General features: G+C 39.0%; 1 protein-coding gene across 1 annotated transcript in view; it reads left to right on the top strand.

Moving 5' to 3' along the window:
- Positions 1-22141, top strand: part of LOC139744171 (small G protein signaling modulator 1-like) — a 136709-nt gene that overhangs the window by 104610 nt on the left and 9958 nt on the right. Inside the window, exons 11-17 of the mRNA XM_071654625.1 lie at positions 7408-7475; positions 9079-9411; positions 12560-12800; positions 16023-16087; positions 17019-17233; positions 17655-17859; positions 19557-19710. Of these exons, the coding sequence (XP_071510726.1) occupies positions 7408-7475; positions 9079-9411; positions 12560-12800; positions 16023-16087; positions 17019-17233; positions 17655-17859; positions 19557-19710 (1281 nt within the window). The remainder of the gene's footprint in view (positions 1-7407; positions 7476-9078; positions 9412-12559; positions 12801-16022; positions 16088-17018; positions 17234-17654; positions 17860-19556; positions 19711-22141) is intronic.

Raw genomic sequence — 22141 nt, forward strand, 5'->3', positions numbered from 1 at the left:
GTCACATAAGTGTGTTTGCTGTATTTGCAAATTGAACTATCCATACACACACACACACGCACACACACTCTTTTGTTTTTCATTTATCTTTATTTGATTTCTATGATTCTGCATAACAAAACATTCATCTTACATATACGCAGACAGATGCTCATAGACACACACAAATGCTCACACACACACACATGATAATGAAGAAAAACTATGCAACGTACACGTGTAGGCATTCATTCTGCAAGCAGTATAGAATTAGGGAATCAACAGCCACTACATTGTAATTCCATCCCTGATATTATTAGAAAGATCATACAGTGAATACTGTGTCCATCTCGTGTCTGTCATCCATGGTCTCATCTCGTCAAATTTCGCCTTCCGTAAAGGTCCAGCAAACACGCCAGTGTCTCACCATGGAATTCTGTATGATGATTGCACAGAAGCCAAACTCTTGGTCTGAGAAAATGATTACCAGTATGATGACAGCAACCAAAAAGAACAAAAAATGCTGTGGGGAATGGAGTGAATTGAACGTTGCGGGGCAACCAAGCTGTGTGCAGTATTAGGGGCAGAGTAAACTTCATGCTTTGGACACAGAAATGTGTGTTCCAGTACAATGGCTTCTATCACCAGCAACCCGATGAGGAATAATTCTAATCCCAAAAGTCAAACTCGTAAAATATCCTGTATCGTATTAATGCTTATTAACATCATACTCTGATCATTGGGTAGTTCTGGTCATTCATCTTTCATCAAGCCGTGTATGTAGACACCACTTTATCCATCAATACACATGATTCTATCCACTATTGAAGATATTCCCAGAAATGGACATAGCCCATATGCTTGCTTTTTCTTTATTTCTTTGATTTTTAAACTTTTTTTTTTGGAAAATGGCATTATGTCTTGTTTTTGCTGGGGAAAATTGTTCTTAAAGCAATACAGAAAGTCAGCATGTGTCAAACAAGTGGTTACAAGCTTCATGCTTATAATCATGAAAGCTGATTATACTGCTCATCAAAATAAACTTGGAATTCCTCTTGGAATTGTATGCTCTTTCATATTTCATTAAGTACAATATAGTCTCTCTATGTCACAGAAGAAAAAAAAATGAAAATCTGAAGCCTCAGCTCAACCACAACTTTGACTGTTCCCCTTTCAAACATGCATTTGTATGTCCTCATTTTTCATGTTTGGTTATTCAGGGGAATGTAGAAGCTGCTGTGGTACATTATTTCAAAATAGAGCTGTCTATTAGCACTTTCTTTTACGCTTTGAACAAACGCATGTTTCACATTACCTTACTCTCCTAATGGTCTCATAAATTCAGTCATCCCATCATGTGGGACGATAATTTATCAAATTCATACGATATTTCTTGCAGACAATTGCCTCATTTCCATCTTACACCATCCACTAACCACTGAATGGGGGAAATCAACTTAATTCATATGCTATCATCATGTAACTCCTCTTTGCCAGGCATCTTGGATTCATCTTGGATTGTGTGAAATTACTTACTTTTGGTTAAATTTTGGTTATAGAAAAACAAAATCAACTTCCATGGCTTAATTGTGAGGTACAAATATGTTATGTAATCATCTGGGCCCCATTTCATAAAACTTGTTATCAATAACAAGTTATGATATTTGTTACTTATAAGCTACTGAAATCCTTGCATCTGATTGGCTGAGAGCAAATTTGTCATAGAAATGTGCCAGTTGGTACTGATAACAAATTTTATGAAACGGGACCCCTATATGGTGCTCTCTTGATTGTCTTAATTGGGAGGAATTTATCTGCTAATTTGACTCTTGTGTCTCCTCATTTTTCCATCATTAATTCACAGGCATGTCCGACCTTTGACCCCCTTCCATCCAATTTGTTTGTTCTCCCTTAAGTTTGGTTTGTTGACCATTTGTTTACCAGCTGGGTGATCTTACAAACTGATTAGAACATGTACTGGATTGGTTGTTTGAATGTGGTCACTGAATAAATAGGGTTCCATGTAACCCTGATTTGAGGTAAGGAGAAAAACAAAGAAGATGATTAACAGTGTGTGTGTACTCTGTCATAATCAGCTGGCAGCCTAGTTTAACCCGGGTGAGATCAACACCTCTCGATATGCCATAGATGTTGCACACAAAACAGGTGGCCGCTGGTAGTAAGAGGGATACTAAATCCGTCCAGGTCCCAGCGTAGTGTGATGTCACGATAATTTTAAAGGGATCATATAGTTTTGGTTGAGACCTAACTTTGGGTTTCTAACATTTTTGGGTGAGAAAATTAGAAACCTCTAATGAGATATGAAAGATTATGTAGTTGCAAGAGGAAATCAACATTTATTTGATGAAAATTGGTTTTGAAATGGCTGAGATACCCAAAACAGAGCAATCCTAATAAAAGGTGGGACCCACCTTTTATTACGATCGCTTTTTTTACTTATTTTTTTTTTTTTTTTTTATGTCTCAGCCATTCCAAAACCGATTTTCATCAAATAAACTTTGAATTTGTGTTAGGGTGCTATGCTCTGTACTATTTCATAAGTGGTTTCTTGGTATCTCCCAAAAAGTTAAAAGCCCAATCCTCCCCTCCACCAATACTGTACCATTCCTTTAATGTTCTCTGAGTGCTGGCATTGATAAGTGACAGCCAGCACGCCGACTGGTCACGCTCATTTTTTGTCTAGTTCACACAACCGACCATAGTGAGTTAATGATCTCCGTCTCATTATATATATTTGACCTTGTTTGACGGCAGATTATGTGTGAATCATCCCAGCGTATGAGAGTCGAGGTCAGCTTTCATCCAATCCACTCTAATGCCATCAAGTTATGAAGTAATGATTCCCCCTTCCCGTGAAATATAAAGATTAATTAAAAAATGGAGAGTGTTTGGGAGGGGAGGGGGCGAGGGATGGAGATGGCTGAGTAGGATAAGTTGTAGGACCATTTCCATATTCATTGTCATAATTATTCCTTGGCAGATGAATACCAAAGAAACAATGACCAATTCTGCCATGCCGGTATTATGGTAAGAAGCTACGTGAGAATGAATGAGTAATTTGTCTGTTTTCCGTGCAGCGCATCCATTAAAAGCCCTCTTAACAAAAATAATAGAAGATGAATAAATGGAATGAAATGGGAAGAGTTGTTTTGCACCATGGCCACTTTTACTGAATTTAAGCTCTTATTGTTGATGCCAGGGCATCGGACTTATTGCAGATAGCTCATGTTGCATGCAGATAATCATGGCATCATCATTAATTTAGAGATGCGCTAAGTGGATGGGGAGCTTGCACTGGTAGGATTTAATTCATACTGATTGAATGAAAGTAGTGTGCTCTCTACCAACAGCCTGGCTAGAATTGATGGCAGAACCCCCTACCCATCCCCCCACCCCCCCCCCCCCCATGAGTGATGTCCTCCCACGCAAAGCTATATTGCAGACATACTTGCATACAATGCTCCCGAGATTGAAATGCTAATTCGATATGATTCCACAAGATTTAGTTCGATGTAACTTGATAATCATTTGGGTATCTGCATTTTTTCTCTGTGGAAATATCTTTTCATTTATAATTGATTAAAAAAGGAAAAAAAGAAGATGCAATGTATGAAGTTAGAACCAAGAGCTCAATAAAATATAAACTCATCAGGATGTATTTTTGAACGCATATGATGGTGCCTTGTTCGAATAAAAAAGATAGGAATATAATGACTTTTATCATAGGAGGAGAGGAAAGGAGCCAGTTTGATATCGGAAGACAAAGAAGAGTTCTTTCTTTTTTTATCAAACAGTATAACTTGGTCCTGGTGGCAGCCTCATGAAATAGAAACATATTATTACAAAGATGATGAAGTCTAAAAGCATGTCCACTCTTAGCATGATCTCAGACAAAGAGTAGTATCCCTGTGTCCGTATAGTTTTTAACAACTAGCGGAAATGTCCAGTACTCATCGTCGAGATGGGATGATTACTAAATATACCGGTGAAAATGGACTCTCTCGAGTAAGTCTATATATAGGGACACTTACCACTCTGAGTGGCTTTTATTAAATGCCGAATGTCATGTACCCTGATATTCAGAATGGGAAATTCACAGGTTTTTGATAGGTAAAGGGGTTTACCTCATGCAGTCTCCATGGAAACAGGACGGTATCCCATGGCGATGCTGGCCGAAGGGTCATTAGACCTCCCCCTCTGCTGGGTACATTGTTGGGTTTCCGTAGGAATCACATGGGTGCTGGTCACATTTTACAGAGGTAGCAAATACCTACCGGTATTGCTTTTGGCATTGCTGGGCTGTGCAGACATACAGTAGATAAGGAAGCACCCCTATAGCATTGGAAAGTTTTGACGTACAGTAACAAGGTCACTGCTTCTCATGTCCAAAAATAAATTATTATAATTATGATGATGATAACACTAATATTTGTAGTGGAAACAACAACAATGTCAACAACAACAATAAAATGAAAATATTGATGATTATGGTGATAATGGTAAGACTTACAATGATACAAAATGTTTATATCAGAAGAAGTTTCTTTCCCTTTAAAGCCTGGTTTTCGTTCAGTAATCTTCGCTGCTTCTGGGACATCACTGATGGTGATGCAAGTCCGAAAATCCTTCTATTCTGAAACCTTCTCCTTTTTTTGTGGCTTATATTTTAATACAGTTCAGCAATTAATTGCTAATAGCAATGTTGCCAGTAATGAGGGTTGACTGCCTTGGAAATAAATGAGCTTTACTATGCCTAAACCTGTTGATGACTAATCCCGAGTATACTTTGGTAGGTATATATAGGAAATGCGTGTTACAGCAAAATCTGTTCGTCCTCAGCGGGGTAAAATACAGAGATCCACTAACAGCCAAGCTTGTACTATTACAACATGACTTTCATGGTCACAGTATAACATACATGTATCTCCCCAGAAGTGACCTTGACTTGGAGCTACTGGAAAATTCAAAGGCCTGTTTAATTTGTAGAGATTTGGATAAAAATCAACAGGTAGTTTTAATTTCTTCATTTTCTATTTGTCAATACGGTGTTTATTGTTTCCAGATTCATGATGTTTTCAGGCCAATTTCCATTTTCTGATGTCTTGTAAATCTGGTTGAAATAAGCAGTCTTTGTTTAGAGTGCTCATGAATATTCAAGTGGAAAGTGGCACAATTTATTGAAAAACTGTGGAAACCTTTTGATTGATGACATGGCGAGATACAAAATGGAATCATTCCAAATGTTCTTTAGTTTGTTTGACCCCCAAAAAGTGCCTTCAGATGAATTATTCATGTCTATTAGATATTAAGGATAGATGGGTATTACAATGGTCAATCTGATGGCTTGTTTTGTACCTGTCAGCCTTACTGTACATATTGATCACTGAGAGCAAATGTATTTTTTGAATGTTCATTACAGTACATTTCTGTTAAATCTACTCACAAAATTTGTGTCCTATCAGAAAGATGGACGTAACATCTTTCAAAGATTCATTGTGAATGTAGTTGCGTGACAATTTTTTTTTTTTATTCACACAACGAAATCAATCCATGTCAGTATTAAACTAGTGACAGTGAATACAAGCCTAAAACTTTTTTCGACCTCAATTAATGCATGGGATCTATAACACTGTCCAGAATTACACATCAGAGGTCATTAGAAAATAATACCCGGCTCCACATCATAGCAGAAAGAAGGGGGGGGGGGGCTATAAAGTTGGAGAATTCTCAGTAATGCCAATACCTGGGTGCCTTGTGGCAAGCATCGCTTTAGATGTATTATGGGATAGCTCAAGGGACAAACTTCACCCGGTTTTTGCTGCATATGCACTCAGGTCACGCTCCGTCTTTATCCGGGGGTATTTTTTGCTGAAGATTTCTTTGCTTTTCATCATCTGACCAGCACATTGAAGCCTTGCAGTAGTGAACCATGTTCCAGTGACCACAAATCAATAAAATTTAGAAGTTTTAAAGTAACTTTTCTTTAGCTTAATTCTAAAGGAAGAAAAAAGTAGCAATGAAAGAAAAGCAGACGAAAATTGCATTGATTCACATGGGAACTGAGACAGGTACAAACCAACCTGAAGCTACAATGCTCCCGAGGAATCCCACAGTGCATCTGTGACAAGGCTCTGCCGCATGCGCGGAAGTTTTTTGCGCATTGGTGATACCGACAATTAGAGATCATGTTTGATGCGGCACAGCTCAAAAATGGTTCTGAAGCTTTTAGATACAACCCATTTGAAGCGCTTGTCCAGGAAACTTGGCGGGCGGCCAGAGAGAAAATTTCTCAGCCATCGAGATGAAACTCTACCCACATCTGCCTGATTAATGGATGTGCTCTGAGACAAATTACTGCAAAATTCAGTGTTTACCTGCTGAAACGAAACAGTTTGAGGGACATGTTCTAATGGGGATTGATATCACGGTTTGTGTTTCATTTGTGAGCGGCATTTATCCTAATTAGTGGCATTGGTATATTTTGACAAACAAACTCGTATTTTTTTTTCTCTCATCAGATGCTCCAAGTGACGTTCATACATTGTAGTTCCATCTTACAGATTGCTGTGTGCAGAAAATGAATTGTAGGATGATGACAAGAAAAGAATTTAGGAAGCATTTTTTTTTCATCTTTGTGGGATATTCACCTGTTATATTCTGGATGATACTTGTGGTAGCTTTTACTTTATCCCCCAAAAAGAATAAATTATGAGACTTACTGTATGTGGCCCTTGAACATCAATATTGTTGAGTGATATGTATAATACATAAGCTTATCCAGAGCATGAATTATTTCTTATTTGTGGATCTCTTGCCGTGTTTGTACATGAACAAAATGTAGGCATTTGACCAGTAAGATAAAAGAAAATGAACAGGATTCTGTCCTGAAGTCGCATCCTGTTTGGTATTAGAAGATGATTTCTGGGGTGATATCACTTCTCATTTCTGGGTGCGTGGGTAACAATGTTTTGAAATATTTCCTGTGGATTTCCTGATAGAACTCTTAGGGTTAAGTCTTTTTTTCTTTCATTCTTTTTTTTTTTTAGCTGGCAGAATGCTACTGTCGTGAATTTCTACATCATTTTCATTCCTGTTTGCAAGCAAACTTAATGGTATTTGATGTGATGTATATGATCTTAGAATTGGTGCAAATCACAAAACGTGACAATATGTCTGTGAGTTATAATGCAATCTTATTCTCATTTGCCTGTCACTTGAAATGAAGAGACCTTATCTCAAAGATACGGACATATTTGTGTGTGACAGGTATGACTTGCAAAGTGATCTTCAAGACAATGAATCCTACTCCTGTAATATCATCTCTGGCTCTGAGACATTATTGACTAAAATCCTTTCTCCTTGTTCTTCTTCTTCATCTTTCTGCCTTCATTTGATTCCCCGAACCAGCATCTACTGGGACTACGCAGTCACAGTCAACGTAGAGGATATTGTCTATCTGCACTGTCATCAGCAGCGTAAGTGAGATAAATGCCATCCTATCCCTCATCAATGAAATCCTGTTCAGTGATTGGTCAACATGGCATCATGTGACCAAACATGACATTGCTATGATGTTGATGATGTTCAATGACAAAATGCCAATGGAGAAAGATGTACTATACCTTGATATAATATTCATGGTATAGTGCACTATACCATGAATATTGCATCATAGACATGTGATCAATCAGTGGTTTATTATCAATAGTACATCATACAGTGTATTTGATATTGAATTTTCACATTACCGCCTCTAAGCTTTAAAATGATATGTAACTTGTTAGAATTGGGCCATCCTAACCCATTCAAAAAGTGATTGAAATGAAAAAGAGTTAATAGGAGGTGCACTTTCATAAAAAAAGGGAGAAAATAGGATTTAAAGATTACAGTCACCCAGGCGTGCTGTGCAGAAGTATGTTCCATTTCCTGGTAAAAGCAGTGCCTGTCCAAAAAGATACGGTTCAGTTTGACCTTAGGTAGAGACAAGATTCGTCCAGGTATTAAAGACAACCTTTAGAAATTGAGTCGGTCAACTCAAATGACGTATTTGGTCCTTAGCAGAGAATCCTGATCTGTGGTTTTCTGTGAGTTTTGAACTGGGCAGTCATATTTGTTCATAGATCTCTTGATAGTGAAAGGATAATTCTTTGACATTTGTGGGCTGGAATTTTTTTTCTTTTCGCCCATTTGATCGTCATTCAGGTCAGTCAGTAAAGTTTAACCGTGTCTAAAAATGAGCCACCACATTATCAACCCTTTGTGTGATTTGAGTCCCAATTAGCACAGAAAGCCCCATAGAGTTATACACACTGTCCAAAGTCCCTGGCACAAAAAGGGTTAAACATTGTCTTCAAAGCATGGTGTGGTTTACAGCAGGAAGACCTGTTTGATTTGATATTTGCAGACGCTGTATGTACTTGTACGTCAGTCACTTCTCACTGGAATTGGGGTATCTTTCAGGGAAGTAACATGCTGTTGGCTGTCGGCAGAATTATGAAATATTCCGGATACCACTTAGTCTCCTGACAGTGGGGTGTACCATGTACTGGAGTACTCCTGATAATTGGATGGGACTTGAATGTTAAGGGTGTCTTTTTTTTCGCCTCTTGATTGGTTTCTCTGGTTGAGTGGGTAATAATTGCTGTCACTGACCCCACACCGTGAAGTGGAGAGTACTGTACTATCATGATTTTTTCACACGTACTTCTGGCATAGCTCAAGTGGGTTGAATTTTCATTGCCATTTTGTTATTATTGTTATAATAATAATAATGATGGTGATGACGATGATGATGGTGATGATGGTGATGATGGTGATGATGGTGATGATGATGATGATGATGATGATAATTATTATAATTATTATAATTATTTTTGTTGTTGCTATTGTTGCTATTATTAATTATGGTCATCATCAGTTATCATTATTGACTATTGTTGTTTTATTTCAAATGGTAGCAGGAATAATAAATATTTTTCACTTGTCACAATAGAGTGCACCTTGCAACACTGCTGAGGAAAGTGATGAAATGGGTCTAAATATTAAAACATATCACCGTTTCCTTTTCACCTCCTCCAGCGGACAGCGGGGGTACCCTGGTGCTGGTAGGACAGGATGGGGTGCAGTACCCACCTATCCACTTCCCCAAGGGGGGCCACCTACTCTCCTTCCTCACTTGTTTGGAGAACGGGCTCCTGCCCCGGGGCCAGCTGGACCCCCCTCTCTGGTCCCAGCGGGGCAAGGGCAAGGTGCTGCCCAGGCTGCGCCGGAAGAGCTCCAAGAACTCCGGCCTGGGGTCCACATCGTCCTCCACCTCGTCCACCTCCTCGCAGGACGGCACCCAGATCTTCGAGGGGGACGAGGCAACGGACTACGTATTCAGAATCATTACCAGCTTCAGGCCCGAATTCAGTAAGATTTCTTCCATGATTTTTTTAAAACTAAACACATTTCTGGTTTAAAGAAACCAATGGAGTGTAAGGTTCATAGATTTTTATTTGTTTCATTGCATTCATGGTTACCAGTTGATGATGCGTGGTGAAAATGTAACAACTTGCTCTTCTTTTACCACCCAGCCTCTCTGAGAAAGATGTGTAGGTTGTTTAATGTTTATTTGTCTAACTTTAAGTGGAAATGAATGCCTTCCTTTTTGTCTTTATATTTCTTTGCTAAGACAAGCAAACAAAGACCAAAACATTTTCTTCTAACTTTCCATCTCTCTCTATTTCTTATTTATTTTTTATTCTTCCCCTCCTCCTTTTTCTCCTCCTCCTCTTCCTCTTTGTTGTTCTTTGTTTCACCTCCTCCCTTTCCTTCCATTACTTCACCCAGTAATCCCAGCAAACAACAAAAAAAAAAAATAAAAATAAAAACCTGGTATGAGAAAAGACATTTCTTCTAAATTTTTCATCTCTCTCTATTTCTTCCTTTTTTGTTCCCATTCCTCCTCCTACTCTTCCTCCTCCTCCTCTTCATCTTTCCCCTCATTCAGCTCTTCCTCTTTCTTGCTCTTTGTTTCACCTCCTCCCTGTCCTTCTGTTACTCCACCCACTTATCCAATCCACCCTTTGTCCCAGTTTTTATCCCTGTTGACGTAAGGACTCTCCTAGCTACGCTAGCTTGTGACCTCCGTTCACACTCGGGATTTCTCAGATTCTACTTTGCATTGAAGGATATGTTACAGACATGCGCGTCAGTTTTGCCCGAGTCCATAGCAAGGTCAAATATACTTCTTTCTGTAAAAGCATGTTCTAGTCTTGTCGACGAGTAATCTATTATGGGGTTTTCTGTGTTGGCATTGATGACTTGCCCTTTAGCTGGTGATTGGTCACAAAAGAAGTACTTTTGTAAGATCTTGGTGAGATGTGACCTTTTTGTCTCCTCTGCATCTATTGATGAAAGTCATTTTGTCTGTAGAGGGACAATACAGAGAGAGAAAGAAGAGAGATGAGTGTGATTGCAAATAGACTTGGTTCAAGCTTTAGAATGTTGAGCAAGTAAAAGGTATGAATCGTCGGCTGAGAAGCAGAAGGGCATTAATGCAATTGAGGGAGGGGTTGAGTTATTGGTATCACGTTGTAGAGCTTGGGCTGCTCTACATTGTGGTGTCAATTTTAAGTGATATTCATTTTCTGTGAAATATTAAAAATCAAAGCCACAAGGTTGCCATTTTACCCGATATTTGGAACAATTCTTATAAATTTTGACATTTTTGATTACATAAACTTTTTATTTCTTGAAACTAATTGTTTGGTTTTTATCTACACTCAGCGCCCTTCTGGCTCTCACCTGACGCAATGCAGCGCAGACTGCAAATCTAGATGAGTAATATTTACCATGAACATTAAAAAATGTTCTCATTATTCGCTGCATAGTTTAGCGATCATACTCTCTAATATATCAAAGTTCGTCTCATTCAAGCATGATTATTTTTGCTGCTTTCATGACAGAAACAGAGAGAGAGAGAGAGAGAACACATTGGATGATGGATGCTGTGGAATCTCGACAGCCAATAATTGTGTCATTAGAACGTGTGCTTAATTTTACAAACAAATGAGCTTCCCATATGGTTCCCATCAAACTCATAAATGATGGTGCCCACTCATTTTGAAAAATGTAGGTTGAGTGGCCACCGAGTTATTTGTTGTGTGTACTCTGTGAGTGATATGGAAAAACTCTTTGTTTGCATGTGTAGGCTTTAATAGCCAATATTTACTGGCAGTCCATAAAGCTCTGTGGTACATGTATCTATGTATCAATAAAAGTTTTCTTCTTTCATTTGATATGGGACAATCTACCTGTGGGAAAATTAATTTATCAGAAAAAATTCAAATTACATAACAACAGAATAGATAAACAGTTGTTTTTAAATGTTTGTAAAGACTAAAATCATAAGCAGAAATGGTACTTCACAGTATTCTGTTAAATGTTGCTGCAGACGAATAACAATCTTTTTTTGGGAAAAAAAAGTTCTGATTATCATAAAACAGCTCATGAGCATGTGAACATGTGGATTAGTAATTCCCCCAAAGTATGCATTCGCCTGTTACATTTACACACCGTGGATTACGCACAGTACACTTTATACAACAGGACAAAATTTGTTTATAGATGTGGTTATGTTTGAGAGCGTGACAAAATCTTACCCATCACAATACACTAGGGATGAATATTGTTAAGCATGTCGTAATGTTTAACTCATCGAGTAAAAGGCTAGGATTCACGCAGTGTGATTATTATTATTTTTTTCATTGCTGCCTCTATTCTTTTTCTGCATGTAACAATGAAACAGTAAGATAAGAATTATGATATTGCTTATGGATGTTCTCATGTTTGTGACCTTTGCAAAATCTAATTTATCACAATGCGTAAAGGATGAATATTGTTAACCATGTCAGAATGTTTACCGTAAAACATGATATATGTCGCGGCATGAAATATTTGCGAATTGGAGCTGATGACCTGTTTTGCAGCATGAAATTTTCATGAATTGCCACTGGCATTAAATGCATATGGTGTAGACAAGAAGTTTTGTATGCATTTTGATTTTGCGAATCTTGGCTCTCGGAATTTTGCGAAATTAAAATGTACGCGAACATTCCTTGTTGTACAGTAACGCATCTACTGATAAGGTTCGGATTCCGGTTCTCTTATAATTCCAAGATTCACTACAATATGGGGCACATGTGCCTTTGGCCATGCTGCTCCCACCTTATGGAATAACTTACCTTCAGCCATAAAAAATTGTTCTTCATCAGATTCCTTTAAAAGCAGTCTAAAAACTCACCTGTTTAAGGCCTCCTTTTGATTACTCATTATTTTGAATTTTGGATGTTCTTTATCTCCTTCACTTTCTCTTCCTTCCGCGCCTAGAGCACTCTACGGAGTGGATTTGGCGCTATATAAATCATATCAATTATTATTATTATTATTATCATTCACAAAGTGTGATTTTTTTTTTCCATTTCTTTGCAGCTTCTACTGTTTTTCAGCATGTAAAAATGATATGGTGAAGTAAGAATTATCTTTTTTAATTTCTCTTTCTGTGTCCTCCTCCTAGTTCCTGAAGAAGCCAGCATCCTGCCAATCCGCAACGGGGGCAGCCGGCACACGGCGTTCCCCTGGACGGCGCGCGAGACCGGCCCCCGCCACGCCCTGATCCGCCAACAGGAGGTGGTGGTGCAGAGCCCCACCGCCTCGTCCCCCGTCCTCCCTCCGGCCATCCCCTACTCGCCCGTCTCGCCCACCTCGGCTGAAATGGCCGTCATCACGGCCACCAGCAGGTGGGACAAGTATCAAGGGTTAGGACTGAAAACCACACGACCTCATGTCACTTGCGTGTTTCCGTGGTTTGCGTTCACGTAGAGGAAAAATGGTTTTATTTGTTAGAAATGTGAGGACGCAAAATGCATGCTCGGCTGGTTGTCTCTTTAGCTGTGTTGGAGGTGAAGGCAAGAATATTGTCCATAGATAGTTTGGTCCTTGTGTTGGTGAATTTATGTCACACAAGTTGTCGCAGTTGTTTGTTAAACTTGATTTCTTAGACTGTTGCTGATTTCTGTCCCGCCTCTTTTTGTATTTTGTTTTCTTGCGGTGTATTTGTGCTAGAAGACAGAAGGGTTCACTTTTATCAGAGGCACTAGGACAAGAAATGTCTGTGCATATTGATTTAGCTGTCTCTGGCCGCCTCTGAGCAAACAGTCCCGACATGCCTATGCTGCCACAAAAGTGGCGAGTCGGGGCTGTACACCAAGGCTAACCAGGCTACTGAAGTAGCCACATCCATTATCTGTAGGAGGGAGGGGATGGTTGTAAAAGTGTCACATGGCACCACCCCTTTTCCCAAGCCATGGCCTGACCCATGATAGAGGGTCTCAGTGAGTTACCTCTCTCCGCACAGAGCTCTGAAGTAGCCACATCCATTATCTCTCAAGGGGGGTTGATTGTAAAAGCGTCACATCACGCTCCCCCTCTTCCCACGCCATCCTATTCCAATAGGACAAGAGAGTGTGTATTGGTCTCTCTAGGCCCAGCCAATGTAGAAAACACATGATATAAAGTCGATGAACTGGCTAGGGGAGGAAACATGAACATACTGAATTTCCTTCTAAAAGGTTAAGAAATGTTAATTCTGGGAGAGAAGAACATTTCTGTATATTCACACAAGGAAAGGTCATGATCGCTAATGCGTTAGTCCAAGTACCCTGAGAACACATGCATTCCATTTCAGTAGCACAGTGCCGCTTTTCCATCTGTCCAGTATCTAATATTTAATGACATAGATTCCTCAAATCACATTTCATATGTGTCACAAAATTATCAATCATTTTTTTTACATTTCATCAAATAGGAGCATTTACTGCTTCAATTATTCAACTGAAGAAAAGGTTACTGCTGTACTGTTTAGAACTATTAGCCACTCAGTAACATTAAATGTTCACTCCATAGAAAAGAGTAAAATGTTCCACCAGTGAGTGAACAGAAAAAATAAAAATTGTTTTAAGATCATCTGATAATGCTGATCACACTGCTGACTGGTCTGTGACTAACCCATATCACTTTAAACAGTCAAGCTTTCTATTATTGTTACTCTAAACAAGTGGTTTTCACTAAAATTTGACATGCAAGGTCTTGTCACACCACCGACAGAATCATTGTAGTTTGTCTGAAGTATAAGAGAAATAAGTGTAATCAATTTCAATCGACCAAAATCAGTTTCTTTCATGACTTATTGTCATGGGATTTCATGAAACACACACGACTGACACACAATTAGAAGTCTTTAGCTGTTTGCATGTGTCTCTTTAATGTGGGGTGATGGGGGGGGGGGGGGGGGAGGGAGCAGGAATAATGGGGAATGGATGTTTTGACGTGCCCATGGATGGTATGTTCCATCTTAATTCCATTTCTGTCTTGTCTTATGTGAAACTGGTTTGTGAGCTTCTGTTATTTTGTGTTTAAAGAGTTCAATAGACTCTCATCACTGTGCACACAATTATTTAGTATAATTGCTGTCATTCTCTTTCTTGCTTTTCTGTTAAGGTAACCATGCTTCAAAGCTATCATTGATTTTCACGTATCATGTATACAATTCTTAAAATGGACTGCTCCGCTGGTTTTCAGAGGCCTATGATTTCTTTCGGCACTAGTTGGTTTATGATACATTTTTCGGGAAAAAAAAAATCATAATTTGCTCATTACGTTCAAGGGCAGTTCAAACTGCCATGGAACTTATTTACTGTTGTGACTGAATATGAAAAATGTATTTTCAGTCTGGAATCTGTAGCATGTGCTTTCACATGTAATGTACAATTTTAGCCGTGGTTTGAAAATCAACTTTCTCCCTTTTAGGGGGATTGGCATGACTACATTTGTATTTGATTTGAAATACATACAATGTTTGCTCTTAATAGTTTTGAGGGAAAAAAAAACACTTCTTGGTGGAAAATATTTTGTGAGTTATCATTCTTGACAATGAAAGATTTCAGCTCACTTATGTTAATCTGACAACTGAAATGAATTATGGTTTCATGAAATATGTTTTTGATTTCAAAAGGATATGTGAGAAATCCGATCTGGTACTCTTTCCCTGAAGAAAAAAATGCATCTTCATGCTATTTTGCAGCCATTAATGATCTTTCAAGCCTATGTTAAGTTTCCGTTTTGAATGAAAATTAAGGTTTTGCTTGTGTGGACTTATTGTTTTAATTTATTTCATAGCAGTATAATGAAGATGTACTCTAGCAGGTAGATAGTGCATGTTAAATGTTTAAAAATGTATAAAATGTAATCTTGGCTGCACCCTTTTTTTTTCTGCAAGTAAGGGTGTGTTTGAGTAAGATGATATGTGAAAGTGAGATTGAGATAGAAAGAAATGAAAAGCAGGCATAGGATCAGGACATCTTTAACTTTTCAGAATCTAAAGGAAGCTGAAAGTATTTGTCTTGCATGTTTACTGATTGAAAAGCCAGTATTTATGAGATAATGAGATAGGGCAGATTATGGTTGTTAAGACAACTATAGCTCTGCTCGGCTTAGTTTAAGGACAGATTCCCCAAGCGAAGGCCTTGTTTGATTCTCCTTTCATCCCCCAAACAATGGCAGCACACCTTGTAGAGATGTAAAATCCTTGTGGTATGTAATTCTGTGAAATGCACACATAGAGAATGGACGGAAATATTACTAGGCTGTTATCTTCTTCTTCGTCTGATTGTAGAATCCTTCAAAATTTTGTTCTGGATAGAAGTGTGCAAGGATTGAAACAAAGCCAAGTGTTTGATCCAAAATAGACATTCATGAGTTTTCAAAGTATAATAGTCTCTGGCCAAAAGAGAGGCATGTCCCATGATTTACTGTAAAACTATAGCTTACTGTACCCTATCTGTTTGTTTGTTAGTTGCTTTCCAATAATTATAAACTAAACTTTGCTCCACTCTTCTTTCATTCTTGACAAATGGGTAGCCTTTTCAAATTCATCAGTATGATATTATATATTTCACTTGCTGGATTGTTTTTTGTTTCAGATCGTCGATAAGGCTCTTGTGTGACACCATGCGCCGGCAGATCATTTCCAGGGCTTTTTATGGCTGTAAGTAAACTGATGATTGCACAAGAGGGTGGTGAGGGGGGGGGGGGGGGGGGGGGAGGGTAAGAACGGGGAAGAGGGGAATTAGCATCTGAGCCTGCCCAGAGCCTTTGTCCGTAAATCTTGAGTGATGAATGAGGTTCGCTGAATGAATAAGTAGGTATCAGGATGTTGGGGTGAGATTTGTCTGGGAGCTCCCTCCCACGCAATCACCTTGCAAACCCGGAGACCAAGCCCTAAAGGGGTGATGAAGAGTTTATGAACCTCTGACATGCTGCTGTAGTTTCAAATGTACATGGGTACCACAAGAGAGCAAAATAATTAATGTCCTTTTATTTTCATATTTTCAACACAAAGAGTTAAACCATATAAAATGTTTGTAATTTCATCCATGTGGTACACTTATTTTTAACCAAACTCTTTCTTATTGGTGTTATAAGGGTTGATAGGAAAACAAACCAAAGAAGAGGCAAAAGTAGGACAATATAATTACATGAAATGACTTTCTTGCATGTTCTTACAATCAAATTTCTGCATCTGCAAATTCAATTGTGGTTCTTAACACGAACTTACACTCACACCTACACACTAATTATTCTTTCTGTTCATACTCTCTTGTGTTATGCAAAGTATGTCATTAAAAAATGTATTGTAAAAAAACAAACAAACAACAACTTCTTTTCTGAGGTGATATTTAAAGAAAATGCTACCCAAAGGAATGACATGCCCTGCTGGTATTTCCTTTAGCCCATCTGGTGAAGGTGTGACCTATATTCTCTACTGGCGCACTCTCCCTCACTTCAGTGACTGCATTTTGCATACATGGCAACAAAAAAAGAGATGATGTTATTGTCTGCCTGCTCTTATTCTAACCATTAGAGTTACAGCGAACTTTGATTTGACCTTTTTGTTCTTGCCCTTTGACCTCAATCAGGGCTGGCGCACTGCAGGCACCTCCGCACCGTCCGCACCCACCTCTCCGGTCTCGTCCATCCCGTCATCATCACCATGGAGACGCCCAGCGACGCCTCCCTGGGGCTGACCTGCGAGAAGTGGGCGGAGTTCTTCCACTCCCCGGATGACATCGACGAGGCCGAGGTCATGAGGTTAGTCTACTTCGGCGGCATGGATCACGAAATCAGGAGAGAGGTGAGAACAACCCCCAACTTTACCGAGACTGCAGTATGGTGCTTAGGCCACCCAGGATCTTTATTGTTATCATTCCATACGAGAATACACAGGCTGTCATGCTGTTAGTTCTGAGATATGTATATAAAATCGCTTTATTGCAGCAAAGAACTCACTCTATTAATGCATACTGGTACATGTACAAATGATATAGTCAATGGAGTGCAATCGAGGATAACAACCTCAGAGAAATGGAAACCCCTCAGAACAAGAGCTCCTTTTCTAATGCACTTGCTAGGTCGTACTGCCACTGATAATATGTGCTACATGAAGAAGAGTTGTTATTGCTTCATAGTTTGTCAACTGTATCAAGGAATACCAGTTTATTAGCATCAATTGCTGTAGCACATACAGTGTATGATTTGTATTTGTATCACCCTAGGTGTGGCCATATCTCCTGGGTCACTACAAGTTTAACTCCACGGAGGAAGAGAGGAACGGCGTAGACGAGGGCGTCAGGCTAAACTACGAACAGATCTTGGCTGAGTGGATGGCTGTTGAAGCTATCATAAGGCAACGGGACAAGGATAACCAGCAGGCCAAACTGTCATCGGAGAATAGTTCAGAGGGGCAGATACCACTCACAGGTCAGTGTGTGGGACTACGGGTTTCTGTAGATGGAGTAGTGCCTTAGGTGGTGCTCACGCGCTGCAAATTCTCAGGCTCATATGCTCTCTCGACTTGATATCTCTGCTCAATGATTTAAAAACAAAGAATGTGAATGACCAGATTTACTATACTCAGTATTACCCAAAGACAGTAGTATTGAATAAACTAAGTACTGTAAAAGTGGAAATTTTTGCGGTGTTGAAATTTTCCCAAATTTCGTGCAACCAGAAACCAGCGTGAAAATAAAAGCTCACTAATATTTTTGCTTGCCTTATGTTCCAGTAGTTGATGTCTGGATTCTGCAAAATTAAAAACACGAGAAACTCTTCTTACCCTCCTGAGCGCGAAAAATTAGTCGCCTGAACATATTCACTTTTCCAATAATAAACCTTTTATAAGCATGGTTATATTTGTTCATAGGTCTTCCGATAGTAACGGCATAGTTTTCATATCTTTTATATGCTTGAGCATTTTTTTTTTCATACTTTGAAGCATCTTTATTAAGGCTTAATTATCAAAGTTAGACATTTTCTCAAATTGTGCCATCAGGATGGTAAACAATACGTATCTTTGATATCCTGATGAGGAAATCAATAGAATCGTTTACATACCGTAGCATGTGCCAACGCTCAAAAATGTACAAAAGAAAACCAGAAAGACGATTGTATGCCACAACTGTGTGCACAAGCTTGTCACCATGACACACATGTAACTATATCTCCCTACTCGTGTTACAAAAGTCGCAGGATTTTTACATCTGTGGCAGAGGTATTTCCTCGTGTGAGAAATTATCTAGCTGTTTGGTCCTTGAGCCAATGTCAAACCAAGCCTTTGAGATATGTGCTGGTAGAAGTGACCTCAGAGCAGGACTTTATGAGCCCCAATGATCTCCATTTTGGAATAAATCAAAATTACTGGCACTGGGTAAAAGTAATTGTGAGGGAATTTGTGTTTCTGATGCCTCTGCATTTTATGTTTGATTTTAAAAGGTTGGAATAGCTTTTACAACTGAGGGCGAGTGCAAAGGTTCCCCCCAATAGTCGTTACACTGTTTACATTCTGTAGTCGCACATATCATAAAGTGTGTGTGTAAATATGGTTGGGTGTCTGGGGACAAGGAAACAATAAGAATGCTTGTCCTCAGAAGTATGGGCATGTGTTAACTATAACATCCTGTGTGTATGTATTTCATGTGTGTCTGTGTGCATGTGTGTGTGTGTGTGTGTGTGTGTGTGTGTGTGTGTGTGTGTGTGTGTGTGCTGTCCATGCGAATGGAGAGAAGGGATGTTTGGTCATGTTTTTGTATCACTGCAAGAAAGAAAAGGGAAATAGCCCACCACCCCATTGCAGAACATTGTCACAAGAGGGCAGCATTGCAGAGTTTTTAGGCATCCATTTCAGGTCTTGCACACACCTCTCTTAACCCGCTGAGGACGAGTCCTGAGTATACTCGGGCAGGTGTCTATGGGAAATGCGTGTTGTAGCAAAATCAGTCGGTCATCAACGGGTTAATGAGTCAGCATCAACGGAATGCTGTTTTATTTCTTCCTGGTGTATGTATTTGTAGATCTTTAATACTTCCTCAGTAGAGGGATATAATTGCAATGGAATCATAGTCATGAGTTCCCATTCTTAACTATTTCCTCTTGTTTTTGTTTTTTTCATGGCATCATAGGTCATGATCCAAGCCTGGATAGCGAGGTCTTCGAGATCGACGACGACAATGACGAGTACGTGGAGAGTGGCGAGGTGATCCAGGAGGTGGACCAGGCGGACCTGACCAAAGAGCAGCAGGACCTGGTCCAGAAAGAGGACTACGTGGTTTTGAGGTCAGGACTAAAAAAGATTACCATGCTCTGACTAGGAGGATCCCTAATTCCCTTCTCATTTGCCTTTCCAGTGGGACAAGCAATATGATCGTCATAAGGGAAAAATTAAAAAGCCATAGATTTAGATGTGTATTGGGTGGTTTTTTGCCACTTGGTCTAATATCAGATGGTCTACTTCCCAGTTTGTCTAACATCACTACAGCTAAACTCATTTGGTCTACTATCAATTATGTCTAATGCCCGTTTGGTCTAATCCTCACTTGGTCTAATGCCCAGTTTGGGTAATTATCGTTTCGTCTAATGACCAGATAGTCAATTCGCAGTTTTGTTCTCCTTAGATTTTTTTCCATTTTGTCTAATAAACTGTGGGTATTAGACAAAATGGGCATAGCCCATCTGGAAGTAAACCAACTGGTAATGAGGCTAAGTGGCAATTAGAACTAAATGGTCATTAGACGAAGTGGTTGTGGACGAAATGGGATTAGACCATGTGGGTTGAGACTAAATGGCTATTAGACCAAGTGATAGATCACCTATTGGCCATCAAAGACTAGTCTTGAATCAGAAATAGTGTAAACTATGTCGAGGTATCTTTCCTATTGTGCAGCAAACAAAAAAGCCATCAGTCATTGAATCAGACCTCACTTTTATCTGTGACTTTTGTAGGACTTCAAAAATGTTCTCATAGCAAATGTACTAGCAGTCCAAACAATTCAATTTTTATGTTTTTGGATCATTGTTTTTGGTTTTTGAAACATTCAGAGGTACATCAACAGAAAACATGAATTAAGGATAAAACTTGCATCGTCAGTTATGATGTTGTTTGGTTGATGTTGTACCACACTTTAACCCGTTGAAGATGAGTGCCGAGTATACTTGGACAGGTGTCTATGGAAAATGCATGTTATGGCAAAATCAGTCCTTCTTCAACGGGTTCATTGAGAGATGATATTGCTTTGGGTATGAGTAATGTGTTAAGGAATGACATTCAAGTTAATCTTTTTATACTGTAACAGAATAGCTGGTCAGGAAGAAATGTACAAATAGGTAGGGCTTGAGTTTGCTGGAATGCAAGCTGAAATGATTTTATCTTGTGCTAGGAGATGTACAATTTGTTTTCTAGTGCTTTCATAAATAGTATTATGAAGTTAAGCATTCATAACTTTTTTTTATGCCTCCGCAACGAAGTGGCCGGAGGCATTATGTTTTCGGGTCGTCCGTCCGTCCGTCCGTCCGTACGTCCGTACGTCCGTACGTCCGTCCGTACGTCCGTCCGTACGTCCGTCCGTCCCGTTTTGTTTTTGTCGATATCTCAAGAACCGTGTGGTGGTTTTACATCAAACTTGGTATGAGGGTATATCCTTGGGGGATAATACTTTGTGTGGATTTTAGGGTCACAGGGTCAAAGGTCAAAGGTCATAGGTTATTTTGTGAAGAAAAAAAAATTGAAATTTCATGTTTTTCTCCATATCTCGCAAATGGTTCAAGGTATCTTCATGGAACTTAGTATATATGCTTGTACCGATGGGCAGTGATTATCTAGGGAAGTTGGGGGTCATGGGTCAAAGGTCAGGGGGGTCAAAGGTCAAGGTCAACTCCTCAAAATATCACTACTTTCCTTAAAATGCAATATGCCTGAAGGTTTTTCTTTTTTTAAACTTGATGTATGGCATGTATTACCCAATATATATTTTTGGGGAAGTTTCTTGCCAAAAGGTCAAAGGTCAAAAGGTAAAAGGTCAAGTGAAAGTGCTAAATTGCACTTTTTCCTCCATATCTCGAAAGTAACTCAAGGTATCATCATGAAACTTACATATTTATGCATGTTCAACCTAACAGTGATTCTCTTTGGAACTGTGAGGTCAAAGGTCAAAGGCCAGGTTTAGATAATGCTATTTTCCCATTTGATACTGAAATTATACTTTTTCTCAATACCTTGAAAATTACTCAATGCATAAACTTATAAAAGGGTCAAAAGTCAAGTAAAAATCATCAGTTCCCCAAATACCTGCACTCTGACATTTTAATCATTCATCCAATTGAACCTAGTTCTAGGAAAGTGAACTTTCAGCACATTTGTGTCAAACCTGTCATTTTAATATTTTGCCAATTGTGTGAAACTGTCATCACACATTGTCAAGACATTGTACTATAGACCTATTAGGAGAACCATGCATTATGGCGGAGGCATATCAGTAGCCGTAGCGATATATCTAGTTTTTTAATTTAATTGAATTAAATTCAATTCAATTCACTTTATTGATAATCATAAAAATGGAAATATATACAGAGTAAAATGTGTCGGGGAGTTCACAAAGAAAGCCAAAGGCTTGAGACAAGTGATCCCCTTTAGGAGAGTTGGATACATAAGAATATACATGCAAATGCAAATTCAGAGTTACATTCAGATTACTTAATGACAGTTACAGAT

This window comes from Diadema antillarum, unplaced genomic scaffold (assembly GCF_040938485.1).
Source record: "Diadema antillarum isolate AM-2024a unplaced genomic scaffold, OU_Dant_1.0 seq00001143_RagTag, whole genome shotgun sequence".
Lineage (NCBI taxonomy): Eukaryota > Metazoa > Echinodermata > Echinoidea > Diadematoida > Diadematidae > Diadema > Diadema antillarum.